The sequence below is a fragment of the Chiloscyllium punctatum genome, chromosome 23 (assembly GCF_047496795.1).
Source record: "Chiloscyllium punctatum isolate Juve2018m chromosome 23, sChiPun1.3, whole genome shotgun sequence".
In the NCBI taxonomy this organism is placed as follows: Eukaryota; Metazoa; Chordata; class Chondrichthyes; order Orectolobiformes; family Hemiscylliidae; genus Chiloscyllium; species Chiloscyllium punctatum.
The window spans coordinates 91,500,798-91,523,246 of NC_092761.1; the positions used below are offsets into that span (position 1 = coordinate 91,500,798).

Genomic DNA, 22,449 nt, shown 5'->3' on the forward strand with positions numbered 1-22,449 from the left:
ACTCACGTTTATACACAGGCAAGGTTGTTCTGCAGTGATATGAGTTTGAAAAAATGAGCAAAAAAGAACAAGGAGATAGTTCTTGTGGAAGCCAACGCAGCCTGTTACCTGGTTTTGCTTTAAAATTTATGTTTACTGACTTGTTTGAGCACTGCTTGCAGCTCCAAACTTCTCCAACAACTCTCGTCTTCCTGATGAAAGGCTTTAGCTCGAACTGTCGATTCTCCTGCTCCTTGGATGCTGCCTGGCACAGTGGTTAGCACTGTTGGCTCATGCCACGGATCTGGATTCGATTCCAGCCTTAGGCAACAATTTGTGTGGAGTTTGCACACTCTTCCTGTGTCTGCGTGGGTTTCCTTTCACAGTCCAAAGATATGCATGTTAGGTGGCTTCACCATGCTAAATAGTTCATAGTTTTCAGGGATGTGCAGATGACTTGGGTTAGCCATGGTAAATGCTGGGTTATGGGCTGCTCTTTGAATGGTTGGTGCAGATGCGATGGGCCAAATGGCCTCCCTCTGCACTTATGGATTCTATGAAAATGCATCTTTATTTTAAAAAGACCTTTTATTTGGCTGTTTCTCACAAAATTACATGCCTTTCAGAAGACAGCAAGTAATCCATCTCTCATTTAGACTTTCTATTTCAAAGCAATTAAACAATAAAGCCTCTTCAAACCAGAAATGTCCAGTTCCATAGCTCAATTTCTCATCGTGTATTATGTATACATATATCCCTAACAAGGCCAATAATTATAACTGTTCCTCTATTTCTAGTGGTTGGGTTACTCTGTGTAGAGTTGAGTATCTCAACATTTTTCAGGCCTAAGTCTGTCTTCAGTTAATTGAAGACAGCAGAGATAGCAGTTTGAAGATGGTGCACGCTTTTGCCAGTATATTTTTGGTGAAGGAAGTGAATATTTGGCTGTGGTGAAAATTCAATCATACTGCTGACGTGTGCCTTGCTTGCAGATGGTGGACAGGCTTTGGGAGTCAGGAGGTAAGTTATTTGCTCCAAGATTCCTAGCCTTTTTCCTCCTCTTGCCATAACATTTATGATGTGGAGGAGCCAGTGTTGGACCGGGGTGGACAAAGTTTAAAATCGCACTACACCAGGTTATACTCCAACAGGTTTATTTGGAAACACTAGCTTTCGGAACGCGCTGCTCCTTCGTCAGGTAGTTGTGGAGCAGGACCATAAGATACAATTTATAAATGATGAACTACTGATGAAGGAGCAGTGCTCTGAAAGCTAGTGCTTCCAAATAAACCTGTTGGACTATAACTTGGTGTTGTGTGACTTTTAACTTACAGCATTTATATGGCTGGTCCAGTTCAATTTCTGGTAAAACAATACTCCCCAGGATGATGTTAGTTGCAGTATTCAGCTATGGTAATGCCAGTGAAAGTTAAAGGGGATCGTTAGATTCTCTTTCACTGGAGATAGTCATTGTATAAAACTTGTTGAATGTTACTTGCCACTTGTCAGCATAAGCCTGGAAATTGTCCAGGCCTTGTTGCACTTGTATGTGAGGTGCTTCAGTACATGATGAGTCATGAATGGTGCTGAATATTGTGCAATCATTTGCGAACATCCCCACTTCTGACTTGATGGAGGGAAGATTATTTAAGTAACTGAAGCTAGTTGGGTAGAACACTGAGGAGCTCCTGCAGATATGTCCTAGAGCTGAGGTAACTGTCCTCCAACAGCCAGATTCCTCTATGCCAAGTATGACTCCAACCAGTGGTGAGTTCCTTCCCCCCCAATCCCCATTGAGTCTAAATTTCCTAGGGATTCTCAATGCTTTACTCAGTCAAATATGGCTTTGATGTGAAGGGCAGTCACTCTCACCTCATGAGTTTAGCTTTTATTTCAATGTCTGCACTGAGGCTGTAATGAAGTCAGAAGCTGAATGAACCCAAACTGTGTGTCACCCAAGTAGGTTATTGCTAAGCATCTGCTGCTTGATAGCACTGTTGATTACCCTATTCATCACATTACTGAAGGGACAGTGAACTAGCTGGTTTGGATTTGTCTTTTTTTATGACTCAGAGGTACTCTGACAAGTTTTTTCATGTGGTTGGATAGATGCTATTATAGTCAAAAAATGTAGTGCTTCCTGATGAAGAGCTTATTCTTGAAACATTGACTGTCCTTGTCCTCTACTGCCTGACCAGCAGTGCTTTTCCAGCACCACACATTTTGACTCTGATCTCCAGCATCTATAGTTCCCACTTTCTCCTAGATGCTATTATACCTGTACTTAAACAGCTTGGCTAGGGATGCAGCATTTTCTGGAATGCTAATCTTCAGGACTGTTGCCGAAATGTTATCAGGGCCCATAGTCGTTGTGCAATGCCTCCAGCCACTTCTTGATACTACATGTAGTGAATCAGATTGGCTGAAGACTAATATCTGTGATACTGAAGACCTCTGCAAGAGGCTGAGATGGATCATGCACTCATCACTTCTGACTGAAAATTGGTGCAAATGCTTTCCCTTCTACAATTGAAGAGTTGTAGTTGAAGGGAGTTTTTCGAAATGGAGAAAGGTGACCAGTGGTGGTTCACAGGGGTCAATGTTGTTTGTGATTATACATAAATGATCTGGAAGAGGGCACTGTTGGTCTGATCAGTAAGTTTGCAGATGTCATGAATATTATTAGAGTAGCAGAAAGCATAGGGGACTGTCAAAGAAGACAGGAAAATATAGATAGACTGGAAAGTTGGACAGAGAAGTGGCAGATGGAGTTCAATCCTGGCAAATGTGAGGTGATGCATTTTGGGAAGTCTAATTCTGGAGCGAACTATACTGTAAACTGAAGAGCCTTGGGAAAAATTGATGAGTAGAGAGATCTGGGAGTTCAGGTCCATTGTCCCCTGAAGGTTGCTGCACAGGTGGATAGAGTGGTGAAGCAGGCATATGGTATGCTTGCCTTCATCGGACAGGGTATTGAGTATAAGAGCTGGCAGGTCATGTTAAAATTGTACAAGACTTTGGTTCGGCCGCATTTAGAATACTGTGTACAGTTCAGGTCGCCACATTACCAAAAGGATGTAAACACTTTGGAGAGGGTGTAGAGAAGGTTTATGAGGATGTTGCCTAGTATGGAAGGTGCTAGCTATGAAGAGAGGTTGAGTAGATTAGGATTGTTTTCATTAGAAAAAAGGAGATTGAGGGGGGACCTGATTGAGGTCAACAAAATCATGAAGGGTATAGACTGGGTAGATAGAGATAAGTTTTTCCCCCAGTGAGGGATCCAATAACGAGAGGTCATAGGTTCAAGGTGAGAGGTGAAAAATTTAAGGGGGATATACGCGACGAGTACTTTACACAGAGGTTGGTAGATGCCTGGAACGCATTGCCAGCAGAGGTAGTAGAGGCAGGCCCGTAGATTCATTTAAGGTGCGTCTGGACTGATGCAGGAGTAGGTGGGGAGCAGAGGGATACAGATGCTTAGGAATTGGGTGATAGGTTTAGACAGTGGATTTGGATCGGCTCAGGCTTGGAGGGCCGAAGGGCCTGTTCCTGGGCTGTAAATATTCTTTGTTCTTTTGTACTGACGTGTTGGACCACCCCATCATTGAGGTTTAGGGTATTTGTACCCTAAAATTAAAGAATTAAAAGATTGAATGAATTGATTATTCAGTGTTGAGATTTTCCTTTGTGTTTTCCCACACAAAGATTTTGCGAAACAAACAATACGTTTACTTAAAATAAGTGAACATATGGTAATTCTGAAAAATAACACATGGAAAGGAAGTCTATTTAATCAGGATTGAAATGAATCCAAGTTTGATCAATGATAATACCTCCATATTTAGAATGAGAAAGGCAGTAACTTAGAAACATACCAGAGAAGTAGTTTAAATTGAGATTTGCTATTGTGATACTGGTTCTTAGTTATAGAGAAGTGTTTGTTTAATTGCTTTATCGTACTGGATTAGCTGCATTTTGTTGAATTCTTACTTTGCCAATGACTGCCTAATAATAGTAACATTTAGTTACTCATGGTTTAGGATCAAAAGCTACTTGAATCTCTGCCAGTTTTGTGTCTCTTCCCATCCCGTGAATTCAGTTGCTATTCATGTAGACCCAGGATCATCGGGTAAATGATTCTGCTGCCAAAAGGCTCAGGTTTCTGAGACCTGAGCGGCCGCTGACTATTTCAAAAAGAAAGAGTCCTATTCATTTCAGTGCAGCAAGTTCAGCCTTAATGCTTTTAAACTAACTCTCATGACTCTGAACGAATGATCTGTAGGAATTTTTAGACAAAGTTAATTTCCCATTTGGGTTGAAATGCTGTTGCTAGAATGTGTAAACCCAGCTGCAAGAAATTCAAACAGATGATAGCCCAATTATGCAGCAGTAAAATCTGTACTCTGTTCAACTATACTGAAGGCAAAAGTGAGGACTGCAGATGCTGGGGATTAGAGTTGAGAGTGTGGTGCTGGAAAAGCACAGTGGGTCGGGCAGCATCCGAGGAACAGCAGAATCAACATTTCAGGCATTCCTGATGAATGGCTTTTGCCTAAAACATTGATTCTCCTGCTCCTGGGTTGCTGCATAACTTGCTGTGCTTTTCCAGCATCACACTATTGACTCAACTAAACTGATTCCAATTCTACCTTTGCCTTCCAATTAAACTGCTGTCTTGTATTTTTCTCTGGAACCTCCCCAGTAAACAATGCTTAGTCTTGGGCTGATAAAGCAGATGACTTATCCAGGAGTAAATCTTATCTCTTAACTGCATTTTGTAAATGATTACTATTGTTGGAGATAAGAGGAAGAAAGAGCAGGAATGATGATACTAACTTGACCAGGTTCGACATCCAGCTCTTTGGTCTGTTAATTGTCTATTATAGTCCACGTACAATAAAAAGAAACACTATTTATTATATCCATTAGAATGTTTAGAGATTGCAGAGTGCAACAAATCATGTCAGGTATTTGCAACAATATTTTATTTAGCATTTTCTTTGCAAGTCATAAAAAACAGTCAGTCACAGTTTTTATTTCAAATTTACATAAGACAAAGTACTTCAATGGAACGAGGCTGGGCAGGTAGCTTTAGGAATTGCATTAGAGCCTCAAAAAATGTAGTTTAGAGCAACCTGTATATCCACTTTGGGTCAGTAATGGTAGCTCCTAACTCTTATCTGTGCAGAGCTGATCTTGCACAGCTAGATGTGCTCAATACCTTAGTGTTGTTGGTAGTTTCAAGCCAGAAGCAAGGGTCTACATCCAGCTATGGATTTTAGGTCCAATAATGAACTGACCCAACAATGAAGGAAATGAGTTTCTCACTCAGGGAGGAAATGGCCTAGTGGTTTTATCACTAGACTATTAATCCAGCGATCCAGATGATAATGTTCTGGGGACCTGCCGTCATATCCTGCCATTGGCAGATAATGGAATTTGAATTCACTTAAAAATCTGGAATTAAGGGTCAAGTGAACCAGATGTTTTTCTGACATTCAGCAATGGTTTCATGGTCATCACTAATATCATTTAGGGAAGGAAGCTTTCATCTTTACCTGGTCTGTCTTCATGTGACTTTGGACCCACAGCAATGTGATTGACGTTTAACTGACATCTGGGCAACAAGGGATAGGGAGTAAATGCTGGCCTAGCCAGTGATACTCATGAATAGAAAAAAAAATCTAAGCTTTAAAAGAATGAGGTGGTCCCAGCTCCCTGGGGTGTCCCTATAATGGGAGGGCACACTATTTTCACCAATCAGAAAATATGTAAATGTGAGGGGTACTTGCTAATGCCTGTCATGATATCCCGTCACTCGAGAAAAATAATGGGGTGACTACTGTTGTTTCATTGACTCCAAAACCGCCTACCCTGCTGCCCACAGGGTCACCTAGTTGCTTTCTAATTAATGGGCTTCACTCTATTTAAATGAAGCACTTTCTGTGGCATTACACTAACTCTGCAACAGTTCAAATAGTGTACAATATAATTTTAACTAATTAATTTTATGTATATTGAAAGATCCAGCCACAGCTTCAGCATCTGTCACAATGTTGTTAAAATTTCAACATAAATAACAAGCAAGCAAGTTAACTTTAGCACAGCGATGTGTTAATATGTTTATGTGCCTCCCTTCCAAATGAGTCAGAGATGGCCAATTTTCTGCAGCAATAGCAGCATGAAAGTGAGACACAACTCATTCTCAAGTGATGCTCTACATCATTCTAATGCTTTCTTTGATCCTCCAATCCAATATTAAACTTTTGAAAGTCAGACCAGCTTCATCGAGGGGTCTTAGATTTTTGTGGTGCTATGATCACCATTTGGGGACTTTAGAGAAGATTTCCATCCATTCAGTAAAAGTATAGTATTGCAAATGCTGGAGATCTGAAATAAAGATGGCAAGTGTTGGAGAAATGCTACAGGTCTGGCAACATTTGTGGAGAAAGTGTTTCGACAGCACTTGTTTTTATTTTATTTCCCCGTCTACTACTCGTTATGATCATGAAAAAAAAGTGTGGAGTGTTCATTGACTGCACAGTTCTCAAATACAGGCAAGAAAGGAAGCAAATGGAATGCAGTAATCTGCATTGTGGGGGAAGGCAGATTATTTTAAATAAAATAGGATTAATAGGGAAAGTTGTAGAATAGTAACTGGTCTTCATCAATTTGAACTGGGATCTTCTGACATGTATGATGCTCTGAGTAGTGGAGTTGAGCAGCACTGGTGTTACCAGAAGGATAAACCAAAACTAAATTCTCAGGATTCCACGCCCTTCAAGAACGCTTTGAAGGAAATTATTTCTACATTTTATTTCTCCACTCACATACCAACACCACTCAACAATTTATCTCGCTATACACTGAGCATATGACAGGAAATATTGCCCTTTCTGTGCACTAGGGTCTAACATTTCATGCAATCTAACTCCAGGCCAATGCTTTGGCCACTAAGTGAGACTTATGTTAGTTGCTGCTTTTAATGTTGCCTCTGATGTGAAACAGCCAAAAAAAAAACCTGAGTCAGTATTTGCAAAGTAGAAAGTAACCAAATTGTTCTTTAAGTGGGGAAGTTGAAAATTGAGAGGATGTTCAGTGGCGTTGATTGCTGCAGACAGCCTGCAGAAGAAACAGGACTAAAAGGTGTCCTGTTTGATTTAAATAATGCAAATTCTTTACAAGCTAAACTAAGAACACAACATCTTGACTTATAGGCAAATGGACAAAATGCAATCATCTAGCCTTGGTGCTTTGGTGTGGAGCTGGCTGAGCTCCCAAGTTTGGAGAAACATATCCTGGACGTTAAAAAGGAAAATTTCTATACCCTGTGTGTTCTGCTCCCTTATGGCGACTACAAACACAAAATGCTGGAAATACTCTACCGAACAATGCAGTGAGAAACAAAAGCTAGCATTATTGTTACTTCATAGTCACAGTGAGAACTATACGCTTTCCTGTTTACATTGTTTCTTGTAAAAATTTAAGGATCAGGTGATCATGAAAGAGAATGTGTAACATCTCAAACAGATCACTAATTTGAAAATGAATTTGCATTATTTTCAATGGAAGATGCGTCCGACCAGACAGAAACCAAGGACTTGTACTTGTAACTGGATGAAGGTTTGGTGATGATGTAAATTCTGCACTACAATCAAATCATTATTTCTGGAGTTTAAATTTAGAGGAGAGCTACTGATGTTGAAATAGAGTAAAAATTACCTATTGTGCAGTGCATTTGGTTTGGACTCAGCAGAGAGCAAATGCCATTATCAATATGTGATCAGCATTTCTAACAGAAAATCTATCCAAATAAACAATTTCTGGATTCTGTTGATTTAGTTAAAAATTCCTGATGTTACTAATATTGACATTTCTTTTGCAAAGCACTATGAATAAAAACCCTTGTTTACCCATAACACTGACTGAAGTTCGTCCTGCCAAATAGTGATGTGTTGGATACTGAATACAGACTGCAGCTGAAACCTAAAAGAAAATACTTTTATCATTGTAACTACTACTCCTGATGAGAGGTGGGGATACTGATTAAAATATGTACAAATATGTCATATCATGCTTCCTAATGTCAATTACACAACTAATGAGAAATGTAATCTCTAATCCGAGTCATGGTATGAACATCCCTGTCTGCAGTTAGTTAGAACTATACTAACACAGTCCTGACGATTTCCCCTTTGAACAACACTTTCTAATCTGGATGCTTTTTAATACACATTCTTCATCAAAATGTTCAATTATAAATTGTTGTGATTAAAAGGAATTTTTAAGAATTGTACAGAAAAGTAACATGAATTTCCTTTTCAACTGTGTCAAGGGGATGAAGCCTGGACGGGCATTTTGTACTCTGTAACTAATGTGACAGCATACAATTTGAGCAGAAATATATAGCTGAGAGGTAACCTGCAGTTGTAGAGATCAAACAGAAAACACCCAGTTTGACAGTGGGAATGTTAGGGGGAATGATAGGCCATGTGTTCTTTCAGTAAAGTGTTGAGTGGTTTCCAGTGAAAGAAAGGCTCCAGCATTATTGAAACTGCTTCAGTGTAGGAGCATGTGCAGCGCTTCTAAAGGCAAAAACGTTTCATGTCACTGTCATATCCATGTGGTCTGGTTAGGCTGGGAGCACTGTGGTTACTTATCTTCATTCAACAGGATTGCATATTGCTTCATCTCTCTTCACTCCAGAAAAAGAACAGAAAACAATACAACATGTTAACATTAAGTCTTACTGTTTGACTGTCAGAGATATACTGTGATATGGGAATAAAACAAAGCTGAGTCTGCTCTACCACTCAGTGGGGTTGTATTTGATCAGCACCTCAACTCCATTTCCTTGCCTTTACTACAAATCCTGAGAGTTCTTTACTTAAGGTTTATTTGTGGCATAGATTTGTATGAATCCTTGGACTGTTAGGAAGATCTCAATAGGTAAAATATTCTCAATTATCCTCACTGTACAGAAAACATTGAGAAGTATCTGATTTTAAAAAAAATGACAGCCACCAAAAGAACACGCAAGATTTTGAGTTAATCAGAGGAAAGGATTTTAAAGCATCTTATTTTGGGAAACTCAAACTGTGCCTGATTCTAAAGTTTTTGAGCCACCATTGTTTTGAAGATGTGGGTGTACTGTACCTTTAACAGAGTTAAAAGCTAGCAGTGACAGCACCAAGTGTTCTCAATAAGATAAATGTAACGTGCTCCAGCTACTGGGGTATCTAGGGTAGCTGGTTGCCTGGAAACAACAAAACAGATTTGAATTAGGCCAATCAGTTTAAATTATACCCCGAAAAATACTAAACTCCAATCCAGTCTGAATTTAGTAAACTGACAATCTTAAAAGCCAATGATACAATCCAATGCTTTGGGTGTATAAGACCAGGGAAAATTACACAGTTGGGAGGAGAACTGCCAAGCCACTAGCATGTAAAATGACTGCCTGAAAAATAGCTCTCTTAAAGATACCTTTATTGATCAGTAACCAGGGAAGCAGAATCCCCAAGAAGAAGCAAAGAAGATAGGTGTACAGAGAAAACTGAAAGCTGCCTGGCTTTGAGATAAGTTTTGTTTTGTAAATCTTAATCGGGGGTTTTATCGGACTAGTATTATAGAGGGATAGGTTTGAGGAAGGAGGTGTAAGTAGTTGTTAGTTAATTATTCTCTGTTATACTTTTAAAAAATAAAGTTGTTAATTTTTACTTTAAATAATTCTTGACCTCTCGAATTTTCACAGATTATTGCATGGGACAGATCTTTTCAGTGTTGCTGGTTTTAAATAAGCAGGCGGGTTTACCCTGTAACACCACAGAACAGCAGGATGTCAATGTAAACTTAACAGTATGTGATACACATTATTAACAATCATACAGGTACCTTCATTTTTATTGAATACTGGTAATTAATTTGCTGCAATCAGTAGCAGTGTCTCCTTAGGTATTGACTAGATCTGGTGTATACATCTGCATTCAGTATAGATTTGGACTGGTACATGTGCTTGGTCATATCTGGATCATGAATCGCATAAATGTCACTAGCTGCTGTGTAAGTTCAGTTCATTAAATGTGGAATTGAATGTAATAACTGTGAAACGATCATTGTTGTAAACCCCATCTAATTAATGAATATACTTTCGAGAAGAAAATTTGCCTTCTGGTCTTCCCTATATCTAGATCCACAGAAATTGGTTGACGCTTAAATGCTTTCTGCAATGGCTTCCAAGCCATTCTCTTCAAGCACAATTGGAGATGGCCAACAAATGCCATTCTTGCCAAAATAACCATGTACTATAACAAAACATCAAGGTCTGAAATGATAGTGTGTGCCTGTACAAAGCCACTTTGTTACACGATTCCTCGAAAGCATTTTAGTTCCCTAACCTGGTCACTGGGCAACTTCTTCTCTCCATTGACTCCTTGTAGAAGCACAGTCTCTTCTGGCACCTTCTGGTCATTCTTAACTTCCACAACAACATCGTCATGAACATCTGTCCGTGTGCTAAACAAAATCGTTTGTTAATTTACCAATGGCAACCTGGGACAGCCTGACTTCAGGTTGGAACCGAATATTGTGCGGAGTGAAGAGCAATGTGGAACATTGAACATGTACGAGTTTAAATCATCCAATCATATGCATTTGCAACAAATTATACATACATACTAAGCTATGTACATAAATTAGTTTATTGACATGTTCTCTGACATACTCTTGTACATCATTCATACTCATTGCTCCTTTCTCAGACACACGTTCTGTAAAGACCATATTTATTTATTTCCTTTTATTTATAAATATGGGTTGAAAAAAACTACTTTAAATCAAGGGGACTATGCAAAGAAATGGCTGCAGTTTTAAAAATAATAGCTGACAATCATATTTTGATTGGCTGTTAACCAGGAACCTCTTGGGGCCACTGTAACAGAGAAGTCTCTAGTCTGCAAAAAAAAACTTCTCTGCTTTTTCTGTGTGGAGGTACCAGAAAGTGTCCAGTAACAGCTAAGTGGCTTCCACTTACCTTCTCCTCAAAAATCCCTGTTGAAGGAGGAATAAAACATTGGTTGAGAATTTACTTTGTCAACGAGTGAAAGACTGAACATCAGTATGCAAAAAAACCTTGTGCCAACAACCAAAGAACTAAAAGGAATTGAAATAAACTTCAAGGAGCAGGAGAGTCCACCCAGCCTTTGAATCTGATCTGCCATTCAATGTTTTCTTCACTTACCCTCTGATACCTTTAAACTCTAGAAATTTATCTATCTCAAATATATTCGGTGACTGGACCTCCACAGCCGTGTGTGGTGGTGAAAACTTTTTTTTTACCCTTTGAGTGAAGAAACCTTTCCTCCTCATGGTCCCAAATTAACTTCTCCGTAACATGAGATTTTGTCCCCTGGTTCTAGACTCCCCAATCAGGAAAACAACTTCCCTGGCTTTAGTCCGTTCAGCTCTGTTAAAATTTTATACATTTTTATCAGATCTCTTTGCATCCTTCCAAACTTGTGAATTTCAACCAACCTCTCTCCTTAGGACAGTCCTGCTATCTTTGGTATCAGCCTATTGAAACTGCATTGTGCTCCCTCAATGGCAAGTAAATCCTCTCTTGGGCAGAGAGATCGAAACTGCACACAATCTTTCATGTATGGTCTAATGAAGGCCCTGTATAACTGCAGTAAAGACACTCCTATTTCTGAACTCAAATCCTTTTGCAATGAAGGATATTATAACATATGGCTTCCTAATTGCTTGCTGCATCTGTCTGTCTACTTCCATTGACTTGTATACAAAGGCACCCACATCACTTTGTACATCCACATTTTCAACATATCACCATTTAAATAATAGTGTTCTTTACAGGGAAGTGTACATAATCACATAGCCACTTTGTACTGTCCTGCCATGTGCACTGTACTGTCCTCACTCAACTTCGCCAAATCAAATTTAGATATCTTTGCCTTCAACTCATATTCCCTACTGATTTTGTGGAAGAAACAATTAATCAATTCCTGTGGTTGAGACAGGTGCAGTCGAACTGTGTTTTCCCAATTTAGTTTCCATTTTCCACCCTTAGTATTTGTTTTTGTCTTTGTCTATCAGTGAAAGGGGACTTGAATTGGTAGAGTACGAGTTAAGGCAGTAATTCCTATTTCCTTTTTGTTATTGATTAAAGACAATTTGTTCACAACTAAATTCTTTTCTTGTTGATTAAGTCAGAAACCTGATCATTTTCTTTAAACCTGAGTTCATCAGTCAACTAATTCAAGGGCCTTTGGATAGTCTGAATTTTTTTTACATTTCACAACAACTCGAATAGTGTGACTTTATTTTGAGGACACTACCTCAGTTGGTTGTGACAACATATTTTCACACACATCCTCTCATATATACACACTCTCAAATTTATTTTTGCTCACATATATTTTCACTCACATCCACTCTTACAAAAGCTTGGAGACTTACATGTCTTGTTTCCCTGAGCGACCACAGGGGATCTTGCCTTTTTTATACAGGAAGTACAGGATCGCACCCAGGAACGCAAGAAGAATGATGCACACAATGATGATGACTATCAGCATTCCACCACTGCTCCCCCTATGAGTCTTCCCTGGATAAACAGAAGGCTAGATGAAGCACAGGTTGCTGACACAGAGAATCTTCACACAAAACACTGCAACTCTTTAATAACAGGGGAAATTCCACTCTCATTCTTATTTACCAATTGCTGACATTTGAACTTTTCTTCAGCCAGTTATGTCTACTCAGATTCTTGATTCTTTGTTGGTTGTTATTGATGATGCTCAGTTCAAGAGGAAGGATTTGTGATTTTAGACTCTATGCGTAGAGTTATACAGCATGGAAACAGATCTTTTGATCAAATTTGTCCATGCTGACCAGATTTCCTAAATTAATCTAGTCCCATTTGCCAGCATTTGGCCCATATCACTCTAAATCCTTCCTATTCATGTACCCATCCAGATGCCTTCTAAATATAATTGTACCAGCCTCTACCACTTCCTTTGGCAGCTTGTTCCATACACGCAGCACCCCCTGCATGAAAACATTGCCTCTCAGGTCACTTTTAAATCTTTCCCCTCTCACCTTCAATCTATGTTGTCTAGTTTTGGACTCCCCTATCCTGAGAAAAAAAATCATCTTGGTTATGTACCCTACCCATGCTCCTCATGATTTTATAAAGCTCTATAAGGTCATCACTCAGTCTCTAATGCTCCAGGGAAAATACCCCCAGCCTCTCCCTATAGTTCAAACCCTCCAAGCTATTGTAAATCTTTTCAGCACCCTTTCACGTTTCACAACATCTTTCCACAGCAGGGAGACCAGAATTGAATGCAGCATTCCAAAAGTGGCCTAACCAATGTCCTGTACAATCACAACATGACATTTCAATTCCTCTACTCAATGCACTGACCTATTAAGTCAAGCATACCAAACGTTGTCTTCATTATGCTGTCTACCTGTGACTCCACTTTCAAGGAACAATGAACCTGAACTCCAAGATCTCTTTGGCAACAGCCACCCACCTCCCCTACTTCTATCGGACCACCTTAGCAAAATGCAGCACCTCACATTTATCTCAATTAAACTCCATCTGCCACTCCTTGGCTCATTTGCCCATCTGATCAAGGTCCCATTACACTCTAAGATAACCTTCTTCACTGTCTACTACACCATCAATTTTGGTGTCATCTGCGAATGTACTAACTATTCCTTTATGTAAATGATTAGAATTTTAATATAGATAACAAAAAGCAGTGTACCCAATACTGATCCTTGCAGCACACTGTGGGTCACAGGCCTCCTGTGACCAAAAACAACAACATTATCCTCTATCTTCAATATTCTAGCCAATTTTGAATCCAAATGGCTGGCTTTCACATGGATTCCATGTGATTTAATCTTGCTAACCAGTCTATCATGCGGAACCTTGTTCAATGCCTCTCCCTGTGGGGAAATATCCTTCTTGCTATAATGCTGTCCTCTTCCAATTTAAGAGTGGAACTGAAAGCTGAAGGCACCTGGGACTTCTGGTAGGAATCCAACTTTTGAATTGAACTGCCTTTGAGCAAGATTTCTTTAAAAATTGTAGAAATGTTACATTGCAAGAGGACAGTCTGTCTGTTGTATTTGCACCAGCTCTCCAAATGCACAATTTGCTGAAACCAAATCCTTTGTTTTCTTTCCATAACCCTGTATTCCCTTTGCTTTTAGATTAGTCTTAATTATATTTCAGCTAAATGTGCAACTACCACCTTTAGGCACGTTAGCCACTTGCTGTGTCATTTTTGCTTTTTTGTAAACAGTTACTTTAAATCTGTGCCACTTTGTTCTCGATATGAACATATGGATTGATGAGTAAGGAAGAGTGGGCCATTTGGCCCTTAGAGTCAGAGTGACCATTCGGCCCTTTGAGTCAGAGTGACCATTGTTAATGAGGCACAGAATACAAAAAGAAGGAGGTTATGATAAAATTATATGGGATACTGATTAGACCTCAGCTGCAGTATTCTGTGCAATTCTTAGGAAGGATGAGGATACACAGGCAGAGCAGGGAATGTTTATCAGTATAGTTCCAGGGATGAGACATTTTAGTTATGATGATAGATTGTAGAAGTTGGCACTTGTTAAAGTCACCATAGTTCCTGAGTACCACAGGGCTGCTTTCATTACAGATAAATTTTTGCTGGTGAGTTTAACCTGAGGGTTACCAGTCCTCAGATAAGGGGGTGAGGTTGACAAGGTGGGACATCCATGATGACCTCAGCCAACATGTGAATTGACCCACACTGTAGGCATCACTCTGCTTCACAAACCAGTTGTCTAGGTAACTGACGTACAGCAAGAGAAATGGAAAGAACAGATAAGGAAAAAAATCCTACTAATAGATCGACCATCAGAGGGTATGGTTTTGCAAACGAAGCAACTCTGACCTGAGTGTGGTGGAGACAGGTTGGATTCAGGCCACCAAGAGGCATTTGATGATTATTTCCATTTAACTAATGTGCAGTGTAATGGGAAAAAGGCAGGAGAATGACACTAACTCACAATGCTCACAGAGTTAGTGCAGATGCAATGAACTGAATGACACCCCTTCACACCGTAACAACTATTTGATTCTGTTAGATCTTGGCTATTCTGATTATAGCCTCAACTATACTATTCCACTTACCATATGCCCTTGTTACCTCATTTGTCAATTGGGAATCCATCTACCTGTACCTTAAAAATATTCAATGACTTTGGAACTTCCTTCCTAAGAGTGCAATGGAGGCAAAGACTCATGGCCCTCGAGGAAATCATTTTTCTCCATCTTCATCATAAATGGAAGAGCCCTTTCTTTAAAAAAAACACATTCCTAGTTCTACTGTCTTCCTCAGGGGAAATATCCTTTCAGGTTACAGTATACTCTGTTAAGCTTTCTCAGTTTCTTGTGTGTCAATAGGGTCATCTTTTATTCCCCTAAAGTCAAAAGGATATGTGACCAACCTTTTCCAATAAGATAACCACTGCCCCTGTCCAAGTATCAGTCAAATGAACCTGCTCTGAACTGCATTTATATCTGTTTTTAAGTAAGGAAGACTAAAACTGCACATGGTAGTCCTTGAACAGTTTCTCCCTATGAACTCTGTCCATGACTGTTGAATACCATTGTGTCTCCAAAGAAATTAATCCTAACTTGTCCAGTCTTCCTTAAGTTCCTCATCCATGGAACCATTCTTATGAATCCTTTCATCACCCAAACATCTACACGTACTTCTGAAAGTGTGACAACCAGAACTGGACCCAACACTCCAGTTGAGGTTGACTTAGAACGTTATACAGGTTCAATGTAACCTTTCTACCTTTATACTTGGAAATTTACAAATATCACTCTGCTCTTTAAGAAGGGTGACAGGGAAAACCAGGTAATTACAGACCAGTTAGCTTAACATCTGTGGTGGGAAAATTTGTTGGGGGATCTATAATCAAGGCGAGGGTAACTGAAGACCTCAAAAAAAATTGTTAGTCGGGAGAGTCAGCATAGATTCATGAAGGGTCAGGTTTCATGCCTGACAAACCTGACAGTTTTTTGAAGAGGTGACAAAGGTAATTCAATGCATTTTGTTTATTTGGACTTCCAGAAGATTTGTGATAAAATTGCACACAAGACGTTCAGCTAAAGTAGAAGCCCACTGAATTAAGGGCAGGTTACTGACAAGAATAGGAGATTGTTTGAGTGGCAGGAAACAGTTGGAATAATGGGTAAGTACACAAATTGGCAGGATGTGAGTAATGTTGTCCCAATCTGTGTTGGAGCCCCAATTATTCACAACATTCATTACTGACTTGGATAATGGCAGAAAATGTCAAATTTCCTGGCAAATAAAAATTAAGCAGCATTGTGGACTGTTTTGATGACAGCATAAACTTACAACAGGACATTGATAAATTAGGTGAATGGGCAGAGCTGTGGCAGATGGAGTTTAATAGTAAACAAGCGTGAAGTCATCAATTTCGAACTAATAAAATATAGATCAGCTATTTTTCTTTCAGAAAGCACAAAGTTAAATGCAATGGATGCCCAAAGAGATTTGGGGGCTCAAGTACACAGTTCTTTAACAAACAGGTGCAGAAAATAGTCATGGAGGCTAATGGAATGGTGTCCTTCATATCCAAAGGGCTGGAGTATAAGGAAGCAGCTGTTATGCTGCAGTTATACAAAACCTCAGTTATAACCCACTTATATTATTAAGAGCAGAGTTGGACACCCACATCTCAGGAAGGATGTTTTGGTCCCGGAAGGAATTAAATACAGGTTCACACTGATGGTATCTCGAATTCAGAGGTTTCGTTTGAGGAAAGGTTAAATAAATTAGGCCTTTCATTCTCTAGAATTTAGAAGGTTAAAGGGTGATCCAATCAAGTTCTTCAGGATATTAATAGTGAAAGAGAATAGATAAATATAAACAATTTCTACTGGTTGAAGATTCTAGAACTGGAAGCATAGTGTAAGAATTAGTCAGCTTCAAAACTTCACTGGACATTGATTTACTGGACTCTGACTCATGTGAATCAGTCATTTTAAAAGTAATTTGTTATTGTAGCTTTTCCTTTAGTCTTCTTTCTCCTTGTCTACTTGGTGCTGTGTGGATCTGTTGTGAACTATGCCTTGGTGATTGAATCAACTATCATTTTTGCTACAAGCCTAAACAGAGTATGCTGCAAATCATTTAAGAATAGCACTTCATGGTGTGTTTAGGGGCAAGCACACCAAGTCCTATTTCAAAAGGGAAAAAAAACGTTAATGACTATGAAGGTCAGAGAAAGAAAACAAACAAAAATACTGACCAAAAAAAATTAGTTACCAAAAACAGATCCTGGATTTACACTATTCTCAGCTCCAAGACCACTGTGGGAGAAAAAACAAACCACTCTGCCTGCCCACCACTTGCTCACAGAAACCGTGTCTGTTCTTAGCCAAACAGAGCCTACCCATAATGCCACTACACTCAGCCCAGGAACTAACCGTGAAACGAGACATTACTGAAGCAGTTTCCCCAACTGAAGGAATACACTCAATAGTATCACTGCTCCTAAAGTCCCAAGGGCATTCCCTGTCTCCCCAGGTACTGCACAAAGCCCACACAGATTAGGTGGCACCAAGATAGCTGAAGAAGGGCTGATGCCCGAAACGTCGATTCTCCTGTTCCTTGGATGCTGCCTGACCTGCTGCGCTTTTCCAGCAACACATTTTCAACTAAGATAGCTGACAAGAATGAACACTACCCTTGGGACCTATTGAAGCCAGGATGCTAGCCATTAGCACCTGTTTCTGTAGATGAGCTAAACCTCCTGTTACAATGATTAACTGATGAATACTGCTGGACAAGCAATTGTTTTCTATTAACTGTAATCGAAACTGCATTGTCTTACAATTAACATTTCACTACTGTAACTCTATAAGAACTGTCTGTATCTGAAGCTCAGGGAACAAAATCCTTGTCTTAATTTTACGCAGAGAGCATGGAATGTGTTGCTAGCAGCAGTTGTGGAAGCGAGGTCATTGGGGACATTTAAAAAACTGCTGGACATGCATATGGTCACAGAAATTTGAGGGTTCGTACATTAGGTTTACCTTACATGAGGATCAATGTTCGGCACAACATCGTGGGCTGAAGGGCCTGTTCTCTGCTGTACTGTTCTATGTTCTAACTGTGCAAAGTGTTCATTTTGTATCAGTCCAGTCAGTTTGTCTTCCCCACGATATCGTGAGAATTAAACCAGTGTTTGTCAATTTCACAAGATCTATGTGTAGCCTCTATTTGTATTTGGACAATTCTCTGACAATCACCAGCCTTATTCTCACAGTGCTAATATATTAATTCAGAGGCTGAATATACAACAAGCAGAATGAGGTAATTTTAATGAGATCTCAGGAAATTGCACATTCATGTGTTCTAAGGATAAATCTTTACAAATATCTTGCAGCAGTTTTAAGGTGAGGGGGGGAAGATTTGAAAGGGACCTAAGGGGTGACTTTTTCACATAGAGGGTGGTGCGTGTATGAAATGAGCAGCCAGAGGAAGTGATAAGAGACTGGTACAATTACAACATTTGAAAGGCTGGGTATATGAATAGGAAGGTTTAGTGGGATATGGGCCAAATGCTGGGAAATGGGACTAGATTAATTTAGGAAATCTGGTTGGCATGGACAAGTTGATCCTAAAGATCTGTTTCCGAGCTGTATAGCTCAATGTCTCTATGATTCTATGATTTAATTTGTATTGCCTGACATGTAAAGGTGGTCTACATTAACTGATTCTTACCAGCAATAGGAGGCCTTTTTGTAGAAACTGCTGTTGACTCTGAAAAGGAGTAAATAGAGAATTGTTAAGTGACCCCACTGTGCACTTTTTAAAAATGCAGCAAGGGTGCTTGTGAGGAATGGTACATTTTACTGATTATTCACACACAGAAATATTATTTAAAAATGCAGAGAATGCAGAATGTGTGTTAAAGAGAACTCCATGAAGCATTTCCTGGGCTTATGCAACATGTGGTTAGATATAGAATAAAGCCTTATCACCATCAAACATTCCCGTGACAGATACGGCACAGGATTAGATACAGAATGAAGCTCATTCTAACTGTCCCCATCAAACAGTCCCAAGACAGGTGTAGCACAGGATTAGATATAGAGTGAAGCTCTCTTACAGTCCCATTCTAACACTTCCAGGATAGGGATAGCACAAGCTTCCTCTACTCTGTGCCTATCAAACATTCCCAGGACAGATACAGCATGGAGTCACAAAGTAAAGGTCCTTCAATAGAAGGACTTCCCAAAGTAAAAGTTGGACCCCCAAGTAGAAGCACAAACTGAAATGTTGGGGTTGTGAGCTCTGAGGCAGCAATGGTTGCCATGAAGATCGAACTCAGTTGTAACAGCTGTGCAGCTGCCCTCCTCCACTCAGTTCTCATTAAGGGGTCATGATAATTTTCAAGCCCAAAAATGGGATTGCAGACATAAGACATTTTGGAATAATTGCTCCACACTGGCCCCAGCAAACATTCCCAGGATGGGCAATATACATGTTTAAATACAGAGTAAATCTTCCTGTACACTGTCTCCATTAAACACTCCTCGCACAGGTACAGCCCCTGGTTCAATACAGTGTAAAGCTCTTACCAATAGGGGAAATATTCCTCTTTATCTTACAAGAAATAACTAAATAAGTACCCTTTGGCCCTGAATCTCCCCCAAGATTGATTAGATTTCCTACAATATGGAAACAGGTCCTTCAGCCCAACAAGTCCACACTGACCCTCTGAAGAGTAACCCATCAGACATATTCCCCAACACTTATCCCGACTAATGTACCTAACACTTTGGGCAATTTAGCATGGCCAATTCACCTAACTTGCACATCTTTGGATTGTGGGAGGAAATCTGAGCACCTGGAGGAAACCCAGACAGACATGGGGAGAATGTGCAAACTCCACACAGACAGTCGCCCTCGGTGGGAATTGAACGTGGGTCCCTGGTGCTGTGAGGTAGCAGTGCTAACCACTGAGCTACCATGCCACCCCATGGTGATTGGTGAAGAATTCCATCTTCCAGTCCTACTCCCAATTCCCAATCAGTAATACTTCTGAAAAAGTGAAGGAGTTAGCATTGGATGAAAACAGGTTTAGCATTTGTGTGATGCTTCCTTTGGTACTGCAAGTTATTATCTCGGCTTGGGTGAGGAGCTGTGAGTGACCAGCACCTACAAAACTATGACTGAGCACAATTGAGATTCATTACACTTCTGAGAAGAGAAAATTCTCAGGATCATTTTGATAGAAATGCTTCACTTTGGTGTTAATGCTTCAGTCCAATCCTAGATGAGTTGTGATTAGACTCTTACCTCTCTGCACAACTGAGTTGTGGGTCTTACTCCCATATTCATTGGTGCCATTACAAGTCACGTTCAGTCCCTCTGCAGGAAGCAGTACAATCAATTCACTGATAACAATGTGATTAGGCAACAGATGCTTTCTTATGTCCTGTGCAGATGGGAAAAAAAATGAACATAAAAGAAATCAACTAAGGAACCATGGCAGAATTCAGTGGAGGATATTTGAAGAGTTTCTCCTTCAAAATTCTTGCATATGGAGTTAACTAAACCATCAGAATCCCTGTTAAAAAATGACAATCTCACTTATAAGGATATCTGGTTCAGAAGAAATAGAGAAAAGCAGATACCTGTGCCATTCATTATACATTGATTGGAATTAGAAAATGTAACCTGCTATTTAAGAAAAGGAGATAAAAGGAAATCTGACATCAATGCTGTGAAAATCTATTACTGAAGATGTGGCAACAAAGCACATTGAAAATCATGTTTAGACAGAATCAATACAGTATTATGAAAGAGTATAATAATTGACAAATCTGTTGAAGCTTTATGGAGGTGTAACTAGCAGGCTGGATAAGGGATAATAGAAGATGTTTGGATTTTACAAGACATTCAAAAAGATGCCACACAAGAAGCTGTGACAAACATTAGGACTCCTAGAATTGGCAGTTATATTTTAGCATTGATTGAGGAACGTTAATGGAAAGAAAACAAAGAGTAAGAACAAATAAATCATCTTGAGATTGGCAGGCAATAACTAGTGGGGTGTTATAAGGATCAGTACTTGAGTCTTGGCTGTTGACAATTAATATCAATGGCTCAAGTAAGGGCACATCAGGAGAGTGGTAGCATAATTATCATACCACTGGAGTAGTAATCGAGGAACCTAGACTAATGTTCAAGGGGCAAGAGTTCATATTTCATTATGGCTGATTGTGGAATTTGAATTTAGTGAAAAAGTAGTCAGGTGAGGGCATGTAATTCTGTTTCCTCATGATACTAAGTTAGGTAGGGTGGAGAAAAAAAGAGCATGTGGATTATATCAGTGTACTACAATGAATGTTGTGGAGCAAGACTGTTTGTAATATCAGTGCCATGGTGAAGGATATGGAATAAATTAGTATAACATTGGAGCGACTTTGTTATGAATCACAAATGTCAAAATGGAGGTTCAGCAACAATTGGTAAAGCAATGATAGACTTTATTGCAATAGGAGAGGATTAGAAGAATAAGGAAATCTTGCTCCAGATACAAGGTTTTGGTGAGACTATACCCACAGCACTGGGTATTGTTCTAGACTCCATACCATGGAAAGGATACATTTGCTCTACACTGAATTGATTTCAAGGATGAGAGGTGGAGAGGCTGATCTTTGAGGACAAATCAGGTGATTCCATTGAGATGTATAAAATGCATAGAAGGGTTGACAGGACTGCTGTTGACAAGCTGTTTCTCCTGGCTCAAGAACCTTAGCTAGGTGACAGAATGTCAAGATAAGCGATTTAATCATGATCAAGAGCGTTTGAAAGTTGGAGACTTCACTTAGAGAGTTGCAAATCTTGGGAATTTTGTATTATGGAGAGGTGCTGATGCACACTCTTATGGAGATAAATATAGCTCCAAACCCAAAAAGAATGAAAAGGTATGGAGATACGCTGTAAAGGATATGGAGACACACTGTGAAGGATATGGAGACACACTGTGAAGGATATGGAGACACACTGTGAAGGATATGGAGACACACTGTGAAGGATATGGAGACACACTGTGAAGGATATGGAGACACACTGTGAAGGATATGGAGATACGGTGTAAAGGATATGGAGACACCCTGTAAAGGATATGGAGACACACTGTGAAGGATATGGAGACACACTGTGAAGGATATGGAGACACCCTGTAAAGGATATGGAGACACACTGTGAAGGATATGGAGATACGCTGTGAAGGATATGGAGACACACTGTGAAGGATATGGAGACACACTGTGAAGGATATGGAGACACTCTGTGAAGGATATGGAGACACACTGTGAAGGATATGGAGACACACTGTGAAGGA

The 22,449-nt window shown here is 39.7% G+C and overlaps 1 protein-coding gene across 5 annotated transcripts in view; it reads right to left on the minus strand.

The window, feature by feature from the left end:
• The window catches only part of LOC140494250 (cell surface glycoprotein MUC18-like), a 200,824-nt gene that overhangs the window by 3,446 nt on the left and 174,929 nt on the right, over positions 1-22,449 (minus strand). The window contains exons 12-16 of one of the 5 annotated variants that reach the window (XM_072593491.1): positions 20,397-20,535; positions 18,816-18,854; positions 12,454-12,598; positions 10,377-10,494; positions 4,943-6,369 (exon numbers count right to left, since the gene is read on the minus strand). In XM_072593491.1, the coding sequence (XP_072449592.1) occupies positions 6,277-6,369; positions 10,377-10,494; positions 12,454-12,598; positions 18,816-18,854; positions 20,397-20,535 (534 nt within the window). In that variant the 3' untranslated portion in view covers positions 4,943-6,276. The other 4 variants (XM_072593493.1, XM_072593495.1, XM_072593494.1 and 1 more) reach the window with 4 other exon arrangements.